General features: G+C 42.1%; 1 protein-coding gene across 1 annotated transcript; it reads left to right on the top strand.

Annotated features, from left to right (window-relative positions):
* The first annotated feature begins 1,037 nt into the window (after positions 1–1,037).
* Positions 1,038–9,659, top strand: LOC109909043 (A disintegrin and metalloproteinase with thrombospondin motifs 8-like). The gene is made up of 9 exons (XM_020507930.2): positions 1,038–2,094; positions 2,624–2,863; positions 3,678–3,810; positions 4,170–4,337; positions 5,592–5,884; positions 6,448–6,631; positions 6,795–6,967; positions 7,098–7,273; positions 7,465–9,659. Exons 1-9 carry the CDS (start codon positions 1,339–1,341, stop codon positions 8,195–8,197), a joined length of 2,856 nt encoding a protein of 951 aa, XP_020363519.1. The 5' UTR covers positions 1,038–1,338; the 3' UTR covers positions 8,198–9,659.
* Positions 9,660–19,480: the final 9,821 nt, after the last annotated feature.

The following is a 19,480-nucleotide window of genomic DNA, read 5'->3' as shown; positions in this document are numbered from 1 at the left end:
CTAGGCTATAGTTTAAAAAAGAACTACACCTGTTGCGCCTGCAGTAGAGTGCGCATCTCTGGTAATTCCCGCGCGTAAAGGGCATCTAATTATTTTGTGGTCCAATACTACCACCTTGTGGTTGAAATGTTTACTCAGAACCTTACCTTTATATAGCGCTAACATGTGTCCTTTTGCCAATGCCACTTCGAAGCTAATAAGAGCCCAAAGTAATATCAGCGTTCATTGGTTACATTATATTACATTGTTTGCTCTCTTATGATGAAGGGCAAAAGGGACACGTGTTAGCGCTTTATAAAAAGTAGGTTAGTTTAGGTAAGGGTAGCATAGTGGTTAGAGCGTTGGACTAGTAAAGGAAAAGTTGCAAGATCGGAACCGCGAGCTGACAAGGTAAAAATATGTCGTTCTTCCACTGAACAAGGCAATTACCCCACTGTTCCTAGGCCGTAATTGAAAATAAGAATTTGTTCTTAACTGACTTGCCTAGTTTAATGAAGGTAAAACAAAAAAAGTTTAGATAAGGTTCTATGGAAGCTTTTCAACCACAAGGTGGTAGTATTGGATTACAAAATAATGAGATTCCCTTTACGCGCGGGAATGACCAGTGATGCGCAAGATAAGAGTCTTATCTCTTTTACACAATTCTCTAATGTATTCCATGACATCTCTTTATCATTGATTTATTCGACTGATGAAGACCATGGCCGTGGTGGGTATGCTATAGCCTACTTATGGGAGTCGCTTGGGGGGGCAGTCACTCAAAGTTTAAAATAACTGACCGAGCCCTTAAATTATAATATGGGTATCCATGTTGCAGCGTCCTGTGCTGTAGGCCTATGAAGAGTTCATGTTAGTTGCAGGGTTGTCAAACTGCAGCTATTTCAGAAGGGGGGAGTGTCGCTTACTTCCCATTGGATCCGTTTTATCCATGAGTTTCTCATGAGGTACGAGTGGGAGGAGAATTTGAGGCAACGAGTGGTATACAAGAAAGTATAAATACCTCCGCTACTCCTAGTCTTCAGTGGTGCTGCCGAGTGGTAGAACAGTATTTTAGCTCCGCTATAATAGCATGAAGATCACACAATTAAACTAAAAATATCAAACATTCTCGACACAGACTGACTATACAGCAGTGGGTTTTTGTCACATTATACTGATGAACAAAATATTTTAGTTGTGAGGTCCCTAAGACTAAAAATTGTTTAGTGACTCGAGTTTTTCTACCGACTACAGACACTATATATTGACGAGTACAGCTGCGTATGGGCTTGGTCCGGAATTTTGGTTGAAAAGTTGTTTTTGTTTTTAAAAATTTTTGTGCAATTTCCATTGCAGAATATGTGTTCAAATAGGTGTTTCGTTTTACTAGTCCTGTGCGTAATCGACAAATCACTTTCTAAATTGTTTGATTCCGAGGAAATTGTACCTGTCAGGTTAAATGGAAGAAGCAGTGGTCGTTTTTGGAAACGAAGTGAAGAACAGCCGAGATTTAGACTCAGTGCCTTTGGCCGAGATTTCACTTTGAATTTAAGTCCGGATAACAGTTTCTTATCTACTACACTGACAATTCAACGCATCAAAGCAAACGATCTCCACACTTTACGCAGCGCCTCAGGTGCCCATGGCAGACAAACTTCTGAGACTGAAACGGACTTTCACAACTTGATAAACAAGACTGAAGAGATGGAAAGACATTTGAGAAGCTGTTTTTACTCGGGGACTGTGGACTCCAATCAAGATTCTGTTGTTGCGGTCAGTCTCTGTTATGGCATCCTTGGATCGTTTGTTACAGACGGGGATGAGTATTTAATTGAGCCCAAAGTGCTCGGCTCAGGGAGAAGGGAGAGGTCCACTGAACAGTTACATTTTATCAGAAGGACGACACCCACAGAAGCACCACATGACACTCAAACTGTATTTGATCAACTGAGTGAGGAGAGTCGTGTAAAAGCTGACATGGACAGTTTTATTCACGATGAAAAAGATCCTGAGAGACAATTACGAGGGAAACGCTTTGTATCAGCACCACGATTTATTGAGACGCTGGTGGTTGCAGACTCGTCCATGACACATTTCTATGGAGATGAGATAAAGGTAGGATATATTCGATTAATATAGCGCTATGTTGACTAATTTATTTTATTGCATTTAATCCAACCCCCAATGCGAAAACACCCACAGCCAAGATGTTTTGATCTGCTCTGTCATGCAAGACTAGGCTCTCCACACTTGCTGATTAGCTGATATGCATAGCGGTAACTAAGTTGAAGTAATGAGATCATTTTAAAAGGAAGAGTGCGTAGAGAGTAATGATGGGACTGGGAAACCTCTGATAAGGTCAGGCAGGAAAATTATGCTTTGGCAGTAATTTCGTTCCGCATTCATTATGACTTAGCTTCTAAATCATCACCATTAAACAATGTTGGGGTCATGCAAGTGATAAAGAGCATGAGCATTAGACATTTTTAAAGATACTTCCTAATTTTTTTTAAACGGGGGAAAAACGTGTGTTTACTTCGTTATTTCACTCACTTAGTTTTTCCCCTCCAGTTTTAGCCTAAATCATCACCAGCAGTGTTGCCTTGTAAGCCTCCCTAATGCCGGTTGTCCTCACTTGCTCCAGCACTATATCCTGACCTTGGTCTCAATGGCTGCCCAGCTTTACAAACATCCCAGTATCAAGAACTCTGTCCACATGGTGGTGGTGAAGATGGTGGTGGTGGAAGACGAGGAGGTTGGACCGTCAGTCTCCAATAACGGGGGAGTCGCTCTGCGCAATTTCTGTGCCTGGCAACAACAGTTCAACCCGGCCAGCCAGAGGCATCCTGAGCACTACGACACTGCTCTACTTTTCACCCGAGAGGTGAGCACTGCCTGCCCCATATGTATACTGTCACACATCAATGTCACAGGATCTCCCTAACCCCTTATTCCTTAATGATGTTACCATATGGTTTGGAGAGTTAATGAAATAATGTAAGCAAACAGTGATATATTTGATTATGTATCCTCTAATGAAATACAATTGGCTGAATCAGATTGGATGAGCTTTCTAAACATACAGTATAGGGCTGAATGGTCTCCTATGAGGTATTTTTAGAATTGCCACAAATCAGCCTTGGGTGATGATGACATCCCTTAAAATGGCCAGAGTATGGGTGTAATGTTGCTGCCCTGAATTTGACCTGCCAAAGAATGTGTGCCACATGCCTCGCCATTAAGAGAAACCCCAAAACTTGAGACTTAAATTGGAAGTAGTTTGCACACGCGGTCTCCAGTGAGCTATGCTTCTGCAAAACAAGGTGTACACGTGCTGAGTTGAATTCAGCATGTCACTCTGAGTCCAGATGTCCTTCGAATCATGTATGGTTATGTCTTGTGGTTTGGGTCATAGGCCCCAGGAAACATTTATCTCAGTCGCAGAGAGTGAGCCTGACATGTGAAGGGAAAATGTTGAGGCATGTCGTTGAAATATATATCTAATACCACACCATTAATTTCCCCACATCATAGATCTGCTTCTGTCTGCCAGGAATATTTATTTGCTTCATTTTATGATGGAAACATTGACAAACACGTTTTTTTGGGCATTAGCCAGAGAGAAAAAAACAACCAGGGACAAATAGAAATGCTGTCTAAAGATTCACTGTTTGAAACCGCTGCTGTCTGTCTTCCAGGATATTTGTGGACATCACAGTTGTGACACCCTAGGGGTTGCTGATGTGGGAACTGCGTGCGATCCAAAAAGGAGTTGCTCTGTCATTGAGGACAATGGACTTCAAGCAGCCTTCACTGCTGCCCATGAACTTGGTATGACTTGTGCATGAAACAATTTGAACTTTCTCAAACTTCTATATTGACCATATATAAAGCTACTATAGGTCTACATACATTTTGCCTCTTGCCGAAAAGGGTCTGCTAAATGTACAGAAATATTGTCCACAAATAACTTCATTTGTACAGAAAGGGGCACACCCATGAGCCGAAAGCTTATGCAAAAGTGGGTTAGCCAACAACTAATAATTGTGTGGTTTAATGAGATACGAAATTGATGTGACCCATACAGTCGACCCCCAAACCTAAAGTAGATGTAAACTATTAGAAACTTTACTTCCATAGCATACCTTAAATAGTATTAATTTAATTTGAATGGTATTGTTCTGCTTTAGGCCACGTGCTGAGTATGCCACACGACGACTCCAAGAATTGCGAGAGGATGTTTGGGAATCTGGGCGGCCATCACATGATGGCCCCTCTGTTCATTCACCTCAACAAAACTTTCCCCTGGTCCCCTTGCAGCGCTCTCTACATCACAGAGTTCTTTGACAACGGACACGGTATGTCATGCTGATAAACAACACTGACAAGGAAACAAAGGAAACATATTTGGTAGCACTTTCTATGAGGAAAGTGTTTATTGTTATTAAAAGCTTTTAAATGATTTGATATCAGTTTTTTTTTTTTACAACTATTATACTTTTTTTTTCAATTTAAATTTTAAATTCTACTGCATGTATATCACAACATATGAACACTGTGTGTTGAGGTCAGTAGGCTGGACCTGAATGAAATCACATACATTGTTTTTAAAACTCAGCAGTTGCTGGTAGATCCATTTTTACAAAAGCCTTCTAGGTCTGTTTTTACTAGAGCCTTCTAGTTCAAACCACTCTGTAATGGGGCGGCAGGGTATCCTAGTGGTTAGAGTGTGTGACTAGTAACCGGAAGGTTGCGAGTTCAAACCCCTGAGTTGACAAGGTACAAATCTGTCGTTCTGCCCCTGAAAAGGCAGTTAACCCACTGTACCTAGGCTGTCATTGAAAATAAGAATTTGTTCTTAACTGACTTGCCTGGTAAAATAAAAATTAGGGCCCAGTTTTCACTTTTGTATTTTCTTTGATAACATCTACCCGCCTCTGACAACGACAATAGAAGTTACTTATTGTAAGCCATTCCAAAGGCTCATAATGCTTATAACAAGTTACAAAGCATTATACCTGCAGGCTTCACACGTGTTCACAATGTTAATTCTCACCGCAGGTTTGCTTATATGCAAAAGAGTCACTAAAATATGCACTAATAAATCTCAAAATGGAGATAAATTGGAGACATCCTAAGGAATTTAGAGATTGGCTGACAAATTGTTTGTGGTTACTACTTATATCTGAAATCGGGCGTGAATGGCACTGTTTGTTATTTGAAGAGATTCATATTATTTTGTAACATTTAATCAAGACCTTCCGTTCCTCTGAGTCATACATACAGAGAAGGTTCCGGTTCTCACAAGCCAAAAGTAACAGCTGGTGTGAGCAAATAATATGTTCTTTATCAGTTAGTCAGTGATTCCAAAGAGAGTGTATGTGGCTAAGAAAGTGGTCTGATCACCGGGTCAAGAACAACATCACACTAAAGCTCATTGAATATCTATCCAAATAAGAGATCATGGGTCTGAGAAGCTTCACCAACTGTCCAAAATGTGATTGTGTGAAGACTCCAACAAAGTCAGCTTCTGTCACTGTCAAGTCTCCACATTATACAACCTGTTGATTTAAAAATAAAAATAAACAGAACTCTCGTGTGTTCAATCACAGGCGACTGCCTCTTGGATCCACCGGAGAGCATCTTACCGTTACCCAGTGAACTCCCAGGCACCACATACAGCCTCGACCGCCAGTGTCAGCAGATGTTTGGGGAGGAGTTTGTGCACTGCCCCAACACCTCTGACAGTGATGTCTGCAGCCAGCTGTGGTGCAGGGAGGAGGGCAAGCCCCACTGCACCACCAATAATGGCAGCCTTCACTGGGCGGATGGCACCACGTGCGCCACCAACAGGAGCTGTCTGCACGGTGCATGCATGGCAGCCCACGAGGTCATGCAGCCAAAGGTAAGCCCTAGTTTTTCTCAGAAAAGGGGAGAAAAAAATATCTATATTTGGTCTTGTAGTATTGCATTTTGACAAACTCTGTCTCAGAATGCCTTGTTAGTTACTATATGTGGATTAATTTCTCTGTGACAGAGTATTTCCTTCCTGCTTTGTAAGGAAGACCATACTTCTGAGAGTACAAGCTCTGTAGCATGTGTCAATAAACTTGATTTATAAATTGACATGCTCACAGTTAATATACTTTTTGCTCACCCACTAGTAAGAGCTTGTGAAAACACACACACACACACACACACACACACACACACACACACACACACACACACACACACACACACACACACACACACACTTTAGTCTTGCCAAGTGCGCCACGGGTTCTGCAAGTGGTGACACATAGAACAGGAATGTGGGAGACAGCAGAAGCGTGCCACACTGACGGACAGATTTACCCAAGTCATGGCATGCCAAGAGACGCCTCAGCCTAGACTGTGGTTGAGTTGGACGGCTGATGTTATCATGGCACTCAGTACTCACTCTGTTTCGTTTTGGCTTTACCACAGGTGGTTGTGGATGGCGGCTGGGGTGCTTGGGGACCATGGCAACAGTGCTCCAGGACATGTGGAGGGGGTGTGGAGTTCTCCTACAGGGAGTGCACAGATCCCGTGCCCCAGAAAGGCGGCAAGTACTGTGAGGGCCAGAGAGTCCAGTACCAATCCTGCAACCCCCAGACGTGTGAGGAAAATGGTGAGCCATATTTTGTCTAGGCACTTGCACTACAGAATTTCCTTTCATTTATATAGTGGTGAGCTATAGTGGTGTTTTTCACCTAGATTTTTCAATAAATGTCTCTGCTTTGATATTAGTTTGATGGATAATTTTTCCCCCTTTGTCATTTCTCCAACCTTAGGGAAGAGTTTTAGAGAGGAGCAGTGTGAGAAGTACAACAGCTTCAACTATCTGGACATTCTTGGGAACATGAAGCAATGGATTCCAAAGTACGCTGGTGTGTCGCCCCGGGACAGATGTAAACTCTTCTGCCGGGCCAAAGGCAGCAGTGAATTCAAAGTCTTTGAAGCCAAGGTACGTTCACTAAAAATCATCTGTAGAATGTTGGCCACTGTAAATAAATATTTTACAGCTTGCCTTCACTGTTTGGTGAATCACAGTGTTAAGTCAATTGAGACCTTAAGTTTGCATTTGTGGTCCATAGGTTATCGACGGCACGACATGTGGTCCTGACACTACGTCTCTCTGTGTACAAGGCCAATGTGTCAAGGCGGGCTGTGACCAAGAGATCGGCTCAAACAAGAGGCTTGACAAGTGTGGCTTGTGTGGTGGGGATGGCCTCAGTTGCAGGAAGATCACTGGTTCATACAACAAAGCCACGTGAGTACACCTAAATATTCCAATTGCAATTATGGTAACAATCATTTATGACCCTAATGTCTTAGCCATTATCGTCTTATAATGAGCCAGAATAAATAACAGTCATATTTAGAAAGCATTATTGGTTGATTGTCTTTTGTGCTGCTGATGTGACTACAGCTGTAATGAGACATTTAGCTTCTTTCTTTCAGTTCCGGATACAGCGACATTGTGACCATTCCTGTCGGGGCTACCAATATTGACATCAAACAGCGTAGCCATAGAAACATCACACACGATGGAAACTACCTGGCGGTCAAGCGAGAGAGCGGTGGCTACATACTGAATGGTAACTTCTCTGTGTCCACGGTGGAGCAGGATATCCCTGTTCTCGGGGCTGTGCTGAAGTACAGTGGCTCGTCCACCACCTTGGAGAGAATCCAGAGTTTCAGACAACTGAGGGAGGCCATCACCATCCAGTTGCTGGCCACTGCTGGGGAGGCATTTCCACCCAAGGTCAAATACACATTCTTTATCCCCAAAGATGTGTCTTTCACTAAATCCAAAGAGAAAAAGGCTTCGTTGCATATGATCCAGGCTTTCGGTGTGCCCCAGTGGCATTTGGGAAAATGGTCAGAGTGCTCCAAGAGTTGCAGCTCCGGGTGGTCCCGAAGGAACGTTGAATGCAGAGACAACGCTGGTTTCCATTCCAATACCTGCGATAAGGACCTGAAACCCACAGATATCAGACCCTGTGCTGATCTGCCGTGCCCCATCTGGCAAATGGGGCCTTGGTCATCCTGTTCACGAACTTGTGGCCAGGGGGAACGCCGACGCAGTGTTGTCTGTATAGACTACACCGGCAAGACTGTTGAGTCGGAGAAGTGTGACGCTAACAAGCAACCTGCGCCAGTGTCGGGAGAGTGTGTTTACCAAGAGTGCTAGCGAGGAGACATGAAGACAGACAAAACTTTGGGAGGGGTAGTGTAGTGGATTCTTAACCGACCCGACCATGCTTTAGAGAAAAGCAGGGAAACCCTAGTTTGGAAATTAAGAGTGCACTAACTAACCCAGACGAGTCATAGGACATAGGACAATAGGACAACCACTAGAGAAGTTTGAACCAATAGAGATCTAGCTACCTCAGGATGTACATGTGTTGTTTTGTTAAAATAGACAAAGGTACTGTGTGCAAAATATTATTCTCTCCTAAAAGCAATTACTTGGCATAAAACCTACTGACAAACACCATTGCTGTTAAATATACCTCAATTTTCCAGCATATAACCCAGAACTATACAGTCAGAGACTCAGAGCCAATAAATGAACTGGGCTAATAAAGTTAGTCTAAAGGCATACTATTCCTACCATAACATGTGACATTATCATTGCAAGACAATGACTTACAGTGCGTATTATTTTTGAGTAAAAAGGGTTTGTGTAAAACATTTGATTCGGTGGACAAGATGGAAAACTTTGTAAAATACCTTGCTTGTGGTTTGCTCTTTTGTTTAATTTCCTTGGGAAAAATAAGTATTTTTCTAAATGTGAGATTGTGTTAACTGCCTGTAAAAAAATGTGTCAAAGAATCTATCTGCTATCTTATTGTTGATTAATGATTTGTGGAACTGATATGCTTAAAGATGAAAATGTAAGTTCACCCATAATCATTCAAATGGTACAGGTGATTAGGTCTGCCATTGACTAATCTCTGGTGGGCAGACAACGTAACAATCTGATGCAATTAAGCAACATTTTAGTTTCGGGTTTTCGAGATTAGACATTGACAGACATGAAATCAAATAATATACTTTGTAACAAAAAAGCAACCAGCATTAATTAGTAGTAAGAATGAAACAGACATTTTAGTGTTCCTAAAATGAGTGTACACACTCTTTGTGTAAAATGTAGTTTAGCAGACCATGGTCAGGAATCTGATCTGAGGCAAATCAGTGTAACAGGGATTTTTTTTCTCTGTTTTGTACTTTTTATGTAGTGTTTTTAAAGGAATTGTAAGTACAACCAAATTCAATATAAACACATGTGTGAAATTGTATATTATGGTGCATCAAAAATAATTTGCATAAAGAACAAGTCCTTTGTTTGTAATAATTTCATAGTTGATTTAAAAAATATATATTATTCATAATGGGAAGAATGCTCTGTTGTTTGTCAGATGTCTGTATATGTTTGATTTCTCATTCCAGTTTGTATGTCATAAAACAAAAAAAGGCTAAATATGATATACCTTCAGTGAAGGACCATACTATATTATTATTATTGTAGCTTCCTTTTAAAGCTATTTATTTTTACGTTTTTACCTTGGACCTGAAATTATAACATTTTCAAATGCTGCTGTCTTTGAGATTTATGTCTACAATAAAATGGTCAAATACATCACATTTTACTATATGCAGTAAACATTGAGTTGTCTCTTTTGTGACCCGTTTTGGAAAGTTAAAGACCCACTTTAGCTATGTTTGACCTACAACGGGTCTGCTTCTCCTTCCACTGCAGTCTTCTGGTTTAATAAAAAAAATACAAATATGTGCACACTACTATACACATTGTTCAATCTTCCTATTAGATGGACATACACATCAGACAATGAAAGTGTGTTTTAAATTATCCTTCGTCCATCATTTGTGTTCTTCTGGCTAGCATTTATGGGCTTATTGTATTACATGCAAATAGTTGATCAGCTAGCTTTCAGAGGTACCGTAGCCTATATGAAAGGAGCTTTTTGACAGCATGATCTTCATCCAAACAAAATAATTCAGAGGCTATCTCCAGTATCATCCAGTAGAATGGTCCAGAACAGTGTGTGCAGACTCTTGACTACAGTATAACAATAAAATATTTAGAGATGAACCTGCAGCTGTGCCTGCAGAAATTATAGCTAATTTCTTTGGATACATGAGAAATCAAATTCATATTTTTTTTCCCATTGTCATTTCCAAACAAAATCTTTTGGGGCACAGCTCATGGATTCTGCTCATGCATTCTTAGGGCAATTCAACTCGATGCCAGTAGGCTTCCCGCTGGGCACACTGGTTGAATCAATGTTGTTTCCACGTCATTTCAATGAAATTACATTGAACCAATGTGAAATAGACGTTGAATTGACGTGTGTGCCCAGTGGGTTGGCTACATAATATGATAGGCTAAGAAAACTAGTGTTACTAGTGGCCTAGTAGACTACAAAGCAACCTTGTCAACGGGTTTGGACCTCTTGGTGTTACGGTTAAGGTGTTAGACTGACAGAGATCCGTGTTCAAGTCCCAGTTGGACTATGTGTTAAGGGCCTTACACGCAGGGAGCTGCAAAACCTGGCGAAGCCCCCTACAGTTTATGAAAAATCTTAAACTCTGGCGGCAACACGGGTGGCGAGCAGCAAGTTAAAATGTGTGTGGCAGAGAAAAATGACCCAAACAAAGAGGTGTATTGGGTTCTCACTCAAAAATATGTTGCATAAAGCTTGCATAATATGCAATTATTTTATTTTTATTTTCACTTCACCAGGGATTCAGTGTGCAGGTATAATTGTATTTTTATTTCATTTGAAAGTTTTGCAGTTCGTGGATTTCTGTGCTCAGTAGTTGGTTGTTGTTACCTTGATAACATTTGACAATCCCGTATGTAATCATCTTCCATCCTTCACCATGCAGTCTTTCATAGCCCTTGTGCTGTATGTTTAACTATCCTTTGTGTTTTATGAACACTTTTTATGCTGTTATTTAGCTGTTTATATCACTTTTTGCTACATCAAAAAGATTGTTGGCCAAAATGGTCTTAGCCGTTATCGGTTTTAATAGAAATGTAAATGTAAAGTATAAGCCTAGCTGTTTTTTTAGCTCCATTGAAATGTAGCTATGTAGCCTCTGTTTTCGTCATGCTAGCTAATAAGTATGTGCTTGTATACAAATGGGACAATACAATAGGGGACAAATCATTCACTAAACCTTAAACCTCAACTAAATCTTGTAATAAATCATGTGGAAATTGAGCAAATTGAGATGACTAAACTGCTTGGAATTACCCTGGATTGTAAACTGTCATGGTCAAAACATATTGATACAATAGTAGCTATGATGGAGAGAAGTATGTCCATGATGAGGCAATGCTCTATCTTCTTGACAGCGCTGTCAACAATGCAGGTCCTACAAGCCCTAGTTCTCTCGTACCTGGACTACTGTTCAGTCGTGTGGTCAGGTGGCACAAAAAAGGACTTAGGAAAATGGCAATTGGTTCAGAACAGGGCAGCACGGCTGGCCCCTGGATGTACACAGAGAGCTAATATTAATAATATGCATGTCAATCTCTCCTGGCTCAAAGTGGAGGAGAGATTGACTTCATCACTGCTTGTATTCATGAGAGGTGTTGAGACATGTTGAATACCCCGAGCTGTCTGTTTGCACTACTGGCGCACAGCTCGGACACCCATGACTGCCCCACAAGACATGCCACAAGAGGTCTCTTCACAGTCCCCAAGTCCAGAACAGACAATGGAAGGTGCACAGTACTACATAGAGCCATGACTACTTGGAACTCTATTCCACATCAAGTAACTCATGCAAGCAGTAAAATCAGATTTAAAAAACAGATTAAAAAACACCTTATGGAACAGCGGGACTGTGAAGCAACACAAACATAGGCACAGACACATACATACATACACACACACGATAACATACGCAATATACACACGTATACATGGATTTTGTACTGTAGATACAGTGCCTTGCGAAAGTATTCGGCCCCCTTGAACTTTGCGACCTTTTGCCACATTTCAGGCTTCAAACATAAAGATATAAAACTGTATTTTTTTGTGAAGAATCAACAACAAGTGGGACACAATCATGAAGTGGAACGACATTTATTGGATATTTCAAACTTTTTTAACAAATCAAAAACTGAAAAGTTGGGCGTGCAAAATTATTCAGCCCCCTTAAGTTAATACTTTGTAGCGCCACCTTTTGCTGCGATTACAGCTGTAAGTCGCTTGGGGTATGTCTCTATCAGTTTTGCACATCGAGAGACTGACATTTTTTCCCATTCCTCCTTGCAAAACAGCTCGAGCTCAGTGAGGTTGGATGGAGAGCATTTGTGAACAGCAGTTTTCAGTTCTTTCCACAGATTCTCAATTGGATTCAGGTCTGGACTTTGACTTGGCCATTCTAACACCTGGATATGTTTATTTTTGAACCATTCCATTGTAGATTTTGCTTTATGTTTTGGATCATTGTCTTGTTGGAAGACAAATCTCCGTCCCAGTCTCAGGTCTTTTGCAGACTCCATCAGGTTTTCTTCCAGAATGGTCCTGTATTTGGCTCCATCCATCTTCCCATCAATTTTAACCATCTTCCCTGTCCCTGCTGAAGAAAAGCAGGCCCAAACCATGATGCTGCCACCACCATGTTTGACAGTGGGATGGTGTGTTCAGGGTGATGAGCTGTGTTGCTTTTACACCAAACATAACGTTTTGCATTGTTGCCAAAAAGTTCAATTTTGGTTTCATCTGACCAGAGCACCTGTGTCTCCCAGGTGGCTTGTGGCAAACTTTAAACGACACTTTTTATGGATATCTTTAAGAAATGGCTTGTGCAATATACGACTGATTGTTGTCCTATGGACAGAGTCTCCCACCTCAGCTGTAGATCTCTGCAGTTCATCCAGAGTGATCATGGGCCTCTTGGCTGCATCTCTGATCAGTCTTCTCCTTGTATGAGCTGAAAGTTTAGAGGGACGGCCAGGTCTTGGTAGATTTGCAGTGGTCTGATACTCCTTCCATTTCAATATTATCGCTTGCACAGTGGTCCTTGGGATGTTTAAAGCTTGGGAAATCTTTTTGTATCCAAATCCGGCTTTAAACTTCTTCACAACAGTATCTCGGACCTGCCTTGTGTGTTCCTTGTTCTTCATGATGCTCTCTGCGCTTTTAACGGACCTCTGAGTCTATCACAGTGCAGGTGCATTTATACGGAGACTTGATTACACACAGGTGGATTGTATTTATCATCATTAGTCATTTAAGTCAACATTGGATCATTCAGAGATCCTCACTGAACTTCTGGAGCGAGTTTGCTGCACTGAAAGTAAAGGGGCTGAATAATTTTGCACGCCCAATTTTTCAGCTTTTGATTTGTTAAAAAAGTTTGAAATATCCAATAAATGTCTTTCCACTTCATGATTGTGTCCCACTTGTTGTTGATTCTTCACAAAAAAATACAGTTTTATATCTTTATGTTTGAAGCCTGAAATGTGGCAAAAGGTCGCAAAGTTCAAGGGGGCCGAATACTTTCGCAAGGCACTGTATGTGGTGGTGGTGAAGTAGGGGATTGTGAATGTATTGTACAGTGGCTTGCGAAAGTATTCACCCCCATGGCATTTTTCCTATTTTGTTGCCTTACAACTTGGAATTCAAATAGATGTTTGGGGGGTTTGTATAATTGAATTTACACAACATGCCTACCATTTTGAACAAACAAGAAATAAGACAAAAAAACTAAAAACTTGAGCGTGCCTAACTATTCACCCCCAAAGTCAATACTTTGTAGAGACACCTTTTGCAGCAATTACAACTGCAAGTCTCTTGGGGTATGTCTCTATAAGCTTGGCACATCTAGCTACTGGGATTTTTGCCCATTCTTCAAGGCAAAACTGCTCCAGCTCCTTCAAGTTGGATGGGTTCTGGTACAGCAATATTTATGTCATACCACATATTTTCAATTGATTGAGGTCTAGGCTTTGACTAGGCCATTCCAAGACATTTAAATGTTTCCCCTTAAATCACTTGAATGTTGCTTTAGCAGTATGCTTAGGGTCATTGTCCTGCTGGAAGGTGAATCTCCATCCCAGTCTCAAATCTCCTGAAGACTGAAAACAGGTTTCCCTCAAGAATTTCCCTGTATTGTATTTAGCACCATCCATCATTCCTTAAATTCTGACCAGTTTCCCAGTTCCTGCCGATGAAAAACATACCCACAGCATGATGCTGCCACCACCATGCTTGACTGTGGGGATGAGATTCTGGGGTGATGCGAGGTGCTGGGTTTGCGCCAGACATAGCATTTTCCCTGATGGCCAAAAAGCTACATTTTAGTCTCATCTAACCAGAGAACTTTCTTCCATATGTTTGGGGAGTTTCCCACATGCCTTTTGGCAGACACCATACGTGTTTGCTTATTTTTTTCTTTAAGCAATGCCTTTTTTTCTGGCCACTCTTCTGTAAAGCCCAGCTCTGTGGAGTGTACGGCTTAAAGTGGTCCTATGGACAGATACTACAATCTCTGCTGTTGTCACGCCCTGACCTTAAAGAGCTTTTTATGTCTCTATTTTGGTTTGGTCAGGGTATGATTTGGGGTGGGCATTCTATGTTCTTTTTTCTATGTTTTGTATTTCTTTATTTTGGCCGGGTATGGTTCTCAATCAGGGACAGCTGACTATCGTTGTCTCTGATTGGGAACCATACTTAGGTAGCTTTTTCCCACCTATGTTTTGTGGGTAGTTGTTTTCTGTTTAGTGTTCTGCACCTGACAGGACGGTTTCGTTTATTCACGTTGTTATTTTGTTTTAGTGTTCAGTTTAATAAAATCATGAACACTTACCACGCTGCGCTTTGGTCTGATTCTTCCTCATCAGACAATGACCGTTACAGCTGTGGAGCTTTACAGCTCCTTCAGGATTATCTTTGGTCTCTTTGTTGCCTTTCTGACTAATACCCTCCTTGCCTGGTCTGTGAGATTTGGTGGGCGGCCCTCTCTTGGCAGGTTTGTTATGGTGCCATATTCTTTCAATTTTTTAATAATGGATTTAATGGTGCTCTGTGGGATTTAATTTATTTTTATTTTTATAACCCAACCCTGATCTGTACTTCTCCACAACTTTTGCCTCACCTGTTTGGAGAGCTCCTTGGTCTTCATGGTGCCACTTGCTTGGTTGTGCACCTTACTTAGTGGGGTTGCAAACTTGGGGGCCTTTCAGAACAGGTGTATTGTAATGGCGTTCTTCGTTTGTTGAAAGAGAGTCGGACCGAAATGCAGCGTGGTGGTTACTCATATCTTTAATGGAAAAAGTGACGATACATGAAATAACTAAATAAATACAAAAACAACAAACGGAACGTGAAAGTTATTACAGCCTATCTGGTGACACAACACAGAGACAGGAACAATCACCCACGAAAGACAAAGCGAAACTCAAGCTACCTAAATACGGTTCCCAATCAGAGGCAACGAGAATCACCTGACAGCTGATTGAGAACCGCCTCAGGCAGCCAAGCCTATACAACACCCCTAATCAGCCGCGATCCCAAATACTACAAACCCCAATACGAAATACAACACGTAAACCCCTGTCACACCCTGGCCTGACCAAATATATAACGAAAACACAAAACACTAAGACCAAGGCGTGACATGTATACAGTGGGGCAAAGAAGTATCTACACACAATAGCCCATAATGACATAGCAAAAACTGGTTTTTAGAAAATTGAGCAAATGTATAAAGAAAAACAAACTGACATATCACATTTACGTAAGTATTCAGACCCTTCACTCAGTACTTTGTTGAAGCATCTTTGGCAGTGATTACAGCCTCCAGTCTTCTGGATGCCTCCAGTCTTCTATGATGCTACAAGTTTGGCACACCTGTATTTGGGAAGTTTCTCCCATTCTTCTCTGTAGATCCTCTCAAGCTCTGTCAGGCTAGATGGGAAGCGTTGCTGAACAGCTATTTCAGGTCTCTCCAGAGATGTTCGATCGGGTTCAAGTCAGTGCTCTGGCTGGGCTACTCAAGGACATTCAGAGACTTGTCCTGAAGCCACTATTCTATTGTCTTGGCTGTGTGCTTAAGGTCCTTGTCCTGTTGGAAGGTGAACCTTCACCCCAGTCTGAGGTCCTGAGCGCTCTGGATCAGGTTTTCATCAAGGATCTCTCTGTATTTTTCTTCGTTCATCTTTGCCTCGATCCTGAGTAGCCTCCGAGTCCCTGCCGCTGAAAAACATTCCCACATCATGATACTGCCACCACCATGCTTCACCGTAGGGATGGTGCATGGTTTCCTCCAGATGTGACGCTCGGCATTCAGGCCAAATAGTTTAATCTTGGACCAGGGAATCTTGTTTCTCGTGGTCTGAGAGTCCTTTAGGTGCCTTTTGACAAACTCCAAGTGGACTGTGCCTTTTACTGAGGAGTGGCTTCCGCCTGGCCTCTCTACAATAACGGCCTGATTGGTGGAGTGCTGCAGAGATGGTTGTCCTTCTGGAAGGTTCTCCCATCTCCACAGAGGAACTCTGGAGCTCAGTCAGAGTGACCATCGGGTTCTTGGTCACCTCCCTGACCAAGGTCCTTCTCCCTCGATAGCTCAGTTTGGCCTGGGGCGGCCAGCTCTAGAAAGAGTCTTGATAGTTCCAAACTTCATCCATTTAAGAGTGATGGAGGCTACTGTTCTTGGGGACCTTCAAGACTGAGGAATTGTTTTGCTCTGACATGCACTGTAAACTGTGGGACCTTATATAGACAGGTGTGTGCCTTTCCAAATCATGTCCTTAGAAGAAGGCTCTAACGTAACAAAATCTGGAAAAAGTCAAGGGGTCTGAATACTTTCCAATTGCACTGTATGTAGAAAATGAAAAAGGATCCGAAGCAATTCGGTAGTGATCAGCAGTGGCACAACACTGCACACACAGATAGCAATAGTAATTAAATCGGGATTGAGTAGGCATACAGCAGTAATGTGTAGGCATTGTGTAGTAATTCAATAGAGAATGTGGGTTACACAGTGGTCATTAAGGAATAATTATGTAGTGATTTGAGTGGGAAATATGTAGTGTTCACCAGTAGTGAAACATCCCAATTTGTCACTCATTACTACTTAAAGTACAAGTGTCAATATTATGGGCATTTGGCAGCAGTGTGTAGGAGGGAGGTTGCTAGGTGTGGGAAGTATGCAGAAGGGCATGAGACAAAGGAATGTGTAGCATTGGGGAAAGTAGTAGTATGTGTTAATTGCAGGGGTACCCATGGGGTTGAGGATCAGAAATGTCCTGTGCAGAGAGGCAGGTTGAGATTTCCAGGGTTAGAGTAGTGCAGAAGTTGTCAAATGCTGAGGCAGTGAAGAAAGTAGAGGAAGATGGGTCAAGGGGGAGGGATCCTGAGAGGAGTGTTGTGAGTAGTAGATATGTACTAGTACAGAGCGATAGGCAAACAAGTGATATACGTTTCAGTAAGATTGGATTTTATAGCATTTATGGTTATCAACTGTACTGCAGAGATGGAATGTAAGTCGCAGAAAATTGAGGTTGTGGTGGCAGCAGAGAGGTATTTGGGTGTGCGAGACTTGACATCAGAAGAGTTACAGGGTATGTTAAGTGGTGGTGTCCCACCCTTTCAGGTTGTTGGCCTGCGGTAGTACTAAATAGATTTAAATAGTGGGTTAGGGTGGTGTTATTTTTTATTATAACTTTTTTTGTGATTGTAGTGTTAGATGGTAGGGTATATGTTTATTAAAAAATATATATATATATTTTTTTTCAAGCAAAGTAAAAGGGAGTTGTACTCCAGTCCAGCAGGTGACGGTAATGCAACATTTATTGGATGCCGACCGCTGCTAAACATCATTGAAGAATAAGAATGTATTTCAGGAGGCAGCACACAGGAAGTGAAGCAGTAGTACATTACAGGGGAGAGTGATTCGTCCGCTGTTGATCAATGATGTTTACCCTCCGGTACAGCCGGTTATTGGGAAGTCTTTATTTGCAGATGATGGGGCCTTATGGAAGAGGGGAAGCAATGTGCCATACATAGCCAGGAAGGTACAGGAAGCAATGTGCCATACATAGCCAGGAAGGTACAAGAAGCAATGTGCCATACATAGCCAGGAAGGTACAGGAAGCAATGTGCCATACATAGCCAGGAAGGTACAGGAAGCAATGTGCCATACATAGCCAGGAAGGTACAGGAAGCAATGTGCCATACATAGCCAGGAAGGTACAGGAAGCAATTGATGAGGTAGAGTGGTGGGCATTAATGTGGGGATTCAGGTTCTCTGTAGAGAACTCAGACAGTGTTCTTTACCAGGTGGAAGGTGGGAGATGAGGTATGCTTGAGGTTATATGGGAGAAACTTAGAGAGGGTAGGGACCTTTCAGGTTTCTTGGGGTATACTTTGACACTTGACTAACTTGGGCAGAACACATAGAGAGAGTGGTGGGAAAGTGTAAGAAGGTGCTAAATGTGATGTGCTGTCTGACGGGGAAGGAGTGGGGGGCTGGGCATTCCTCATTGAGGACCATGTATGTTGTATTGATTCGATCTGTAATAGACTATGGCAGTATAGTGTATGGTTCGGCAGCCCGGACATCATTGGAAAGGCTAGATGCCATACAGGGACAAGGACAAGGACTCAGAATATGTAGTGGGGCCTTTCGGATATCTCCCAGAGGCTGCATTACAGGTGGAGATGGAGGATATATGCCATTGCAGATTAGGAGACAGCAGCTGGCAATGAATTATTGGGTCAACCTACAGGGACATGGGGTGTCTCATCCTGCAAAAGGGATTTTACAGGCATGCTGGGAACATGAGTGAAGACAGAACACAAGCTTTGGGTGAGTGTGTAATACCCAGGCGAAGGTGATGGGACTGTATGGAAGGGAGTTTGGTCCAAAGGTAGCTATTCCTGTAAATCCACCGTGGCTACTCCCGCCTCCAGTAGTTGATCTAGAAGCGCTGGAGAGATTACAGAAAGATGGGGAGGCTGTTGATCCATCTGATTTGTTTAATAGACGTCTGAACACTGTTTAACAGGATTTTGTGGCCATTTACACAGATGGATCTGTGAAAAAGATCCAAGGACAGGATGTACTGGGTCAGCATTTGTAGTTCAGGAATGTGGGGTGGAAGTCAGGAAACATATTACAGATCATCTGGCTGTATAAACGGAAGAGCTGATGGCCATACTGTTGGCCTTGCAGTGGGTGAAAGTCAAGCCAGACAGAGTAGTTATTTTCTCTGATTCATGTGCAGTGTTAATGAGTCTCCAGTCCTTTAGGTTCACGTAGCAGACAAGACCTGCTTTATGCTGTGCTACAAACCCATGGCAGGATTAGACAGATGGGTATACAGATAAGATTTAGTTGGGTCTCAGGCCATGTGGGGCGGCAGGGTAGCCTAGTGGTTAGAGTGTTGGACTAGTAAACGGAAGGTTGCAAGTTCAAACCCCCAAGC

The sequence above is a fragment of the Oncorhynchus kisutch genome, linkage group LG18 (genome assembly GCF_002021735.2).
Source record: "Oncorhynchus kisutch isolate 150728-3 linkage group LG18, Okis_V2, whole genome shotgun sequence".
NCBI lineage: Eukaryota > Metazoa > Chordata > Actinopteri > Salmoniformes > Salmonidae > Oncorhynchus > Oncorhynchus kisutch.
Note: the sequence above shows the minus strand (reverse complement) of the source record. Positions and strands in the feature narration are given on the sequence as shown.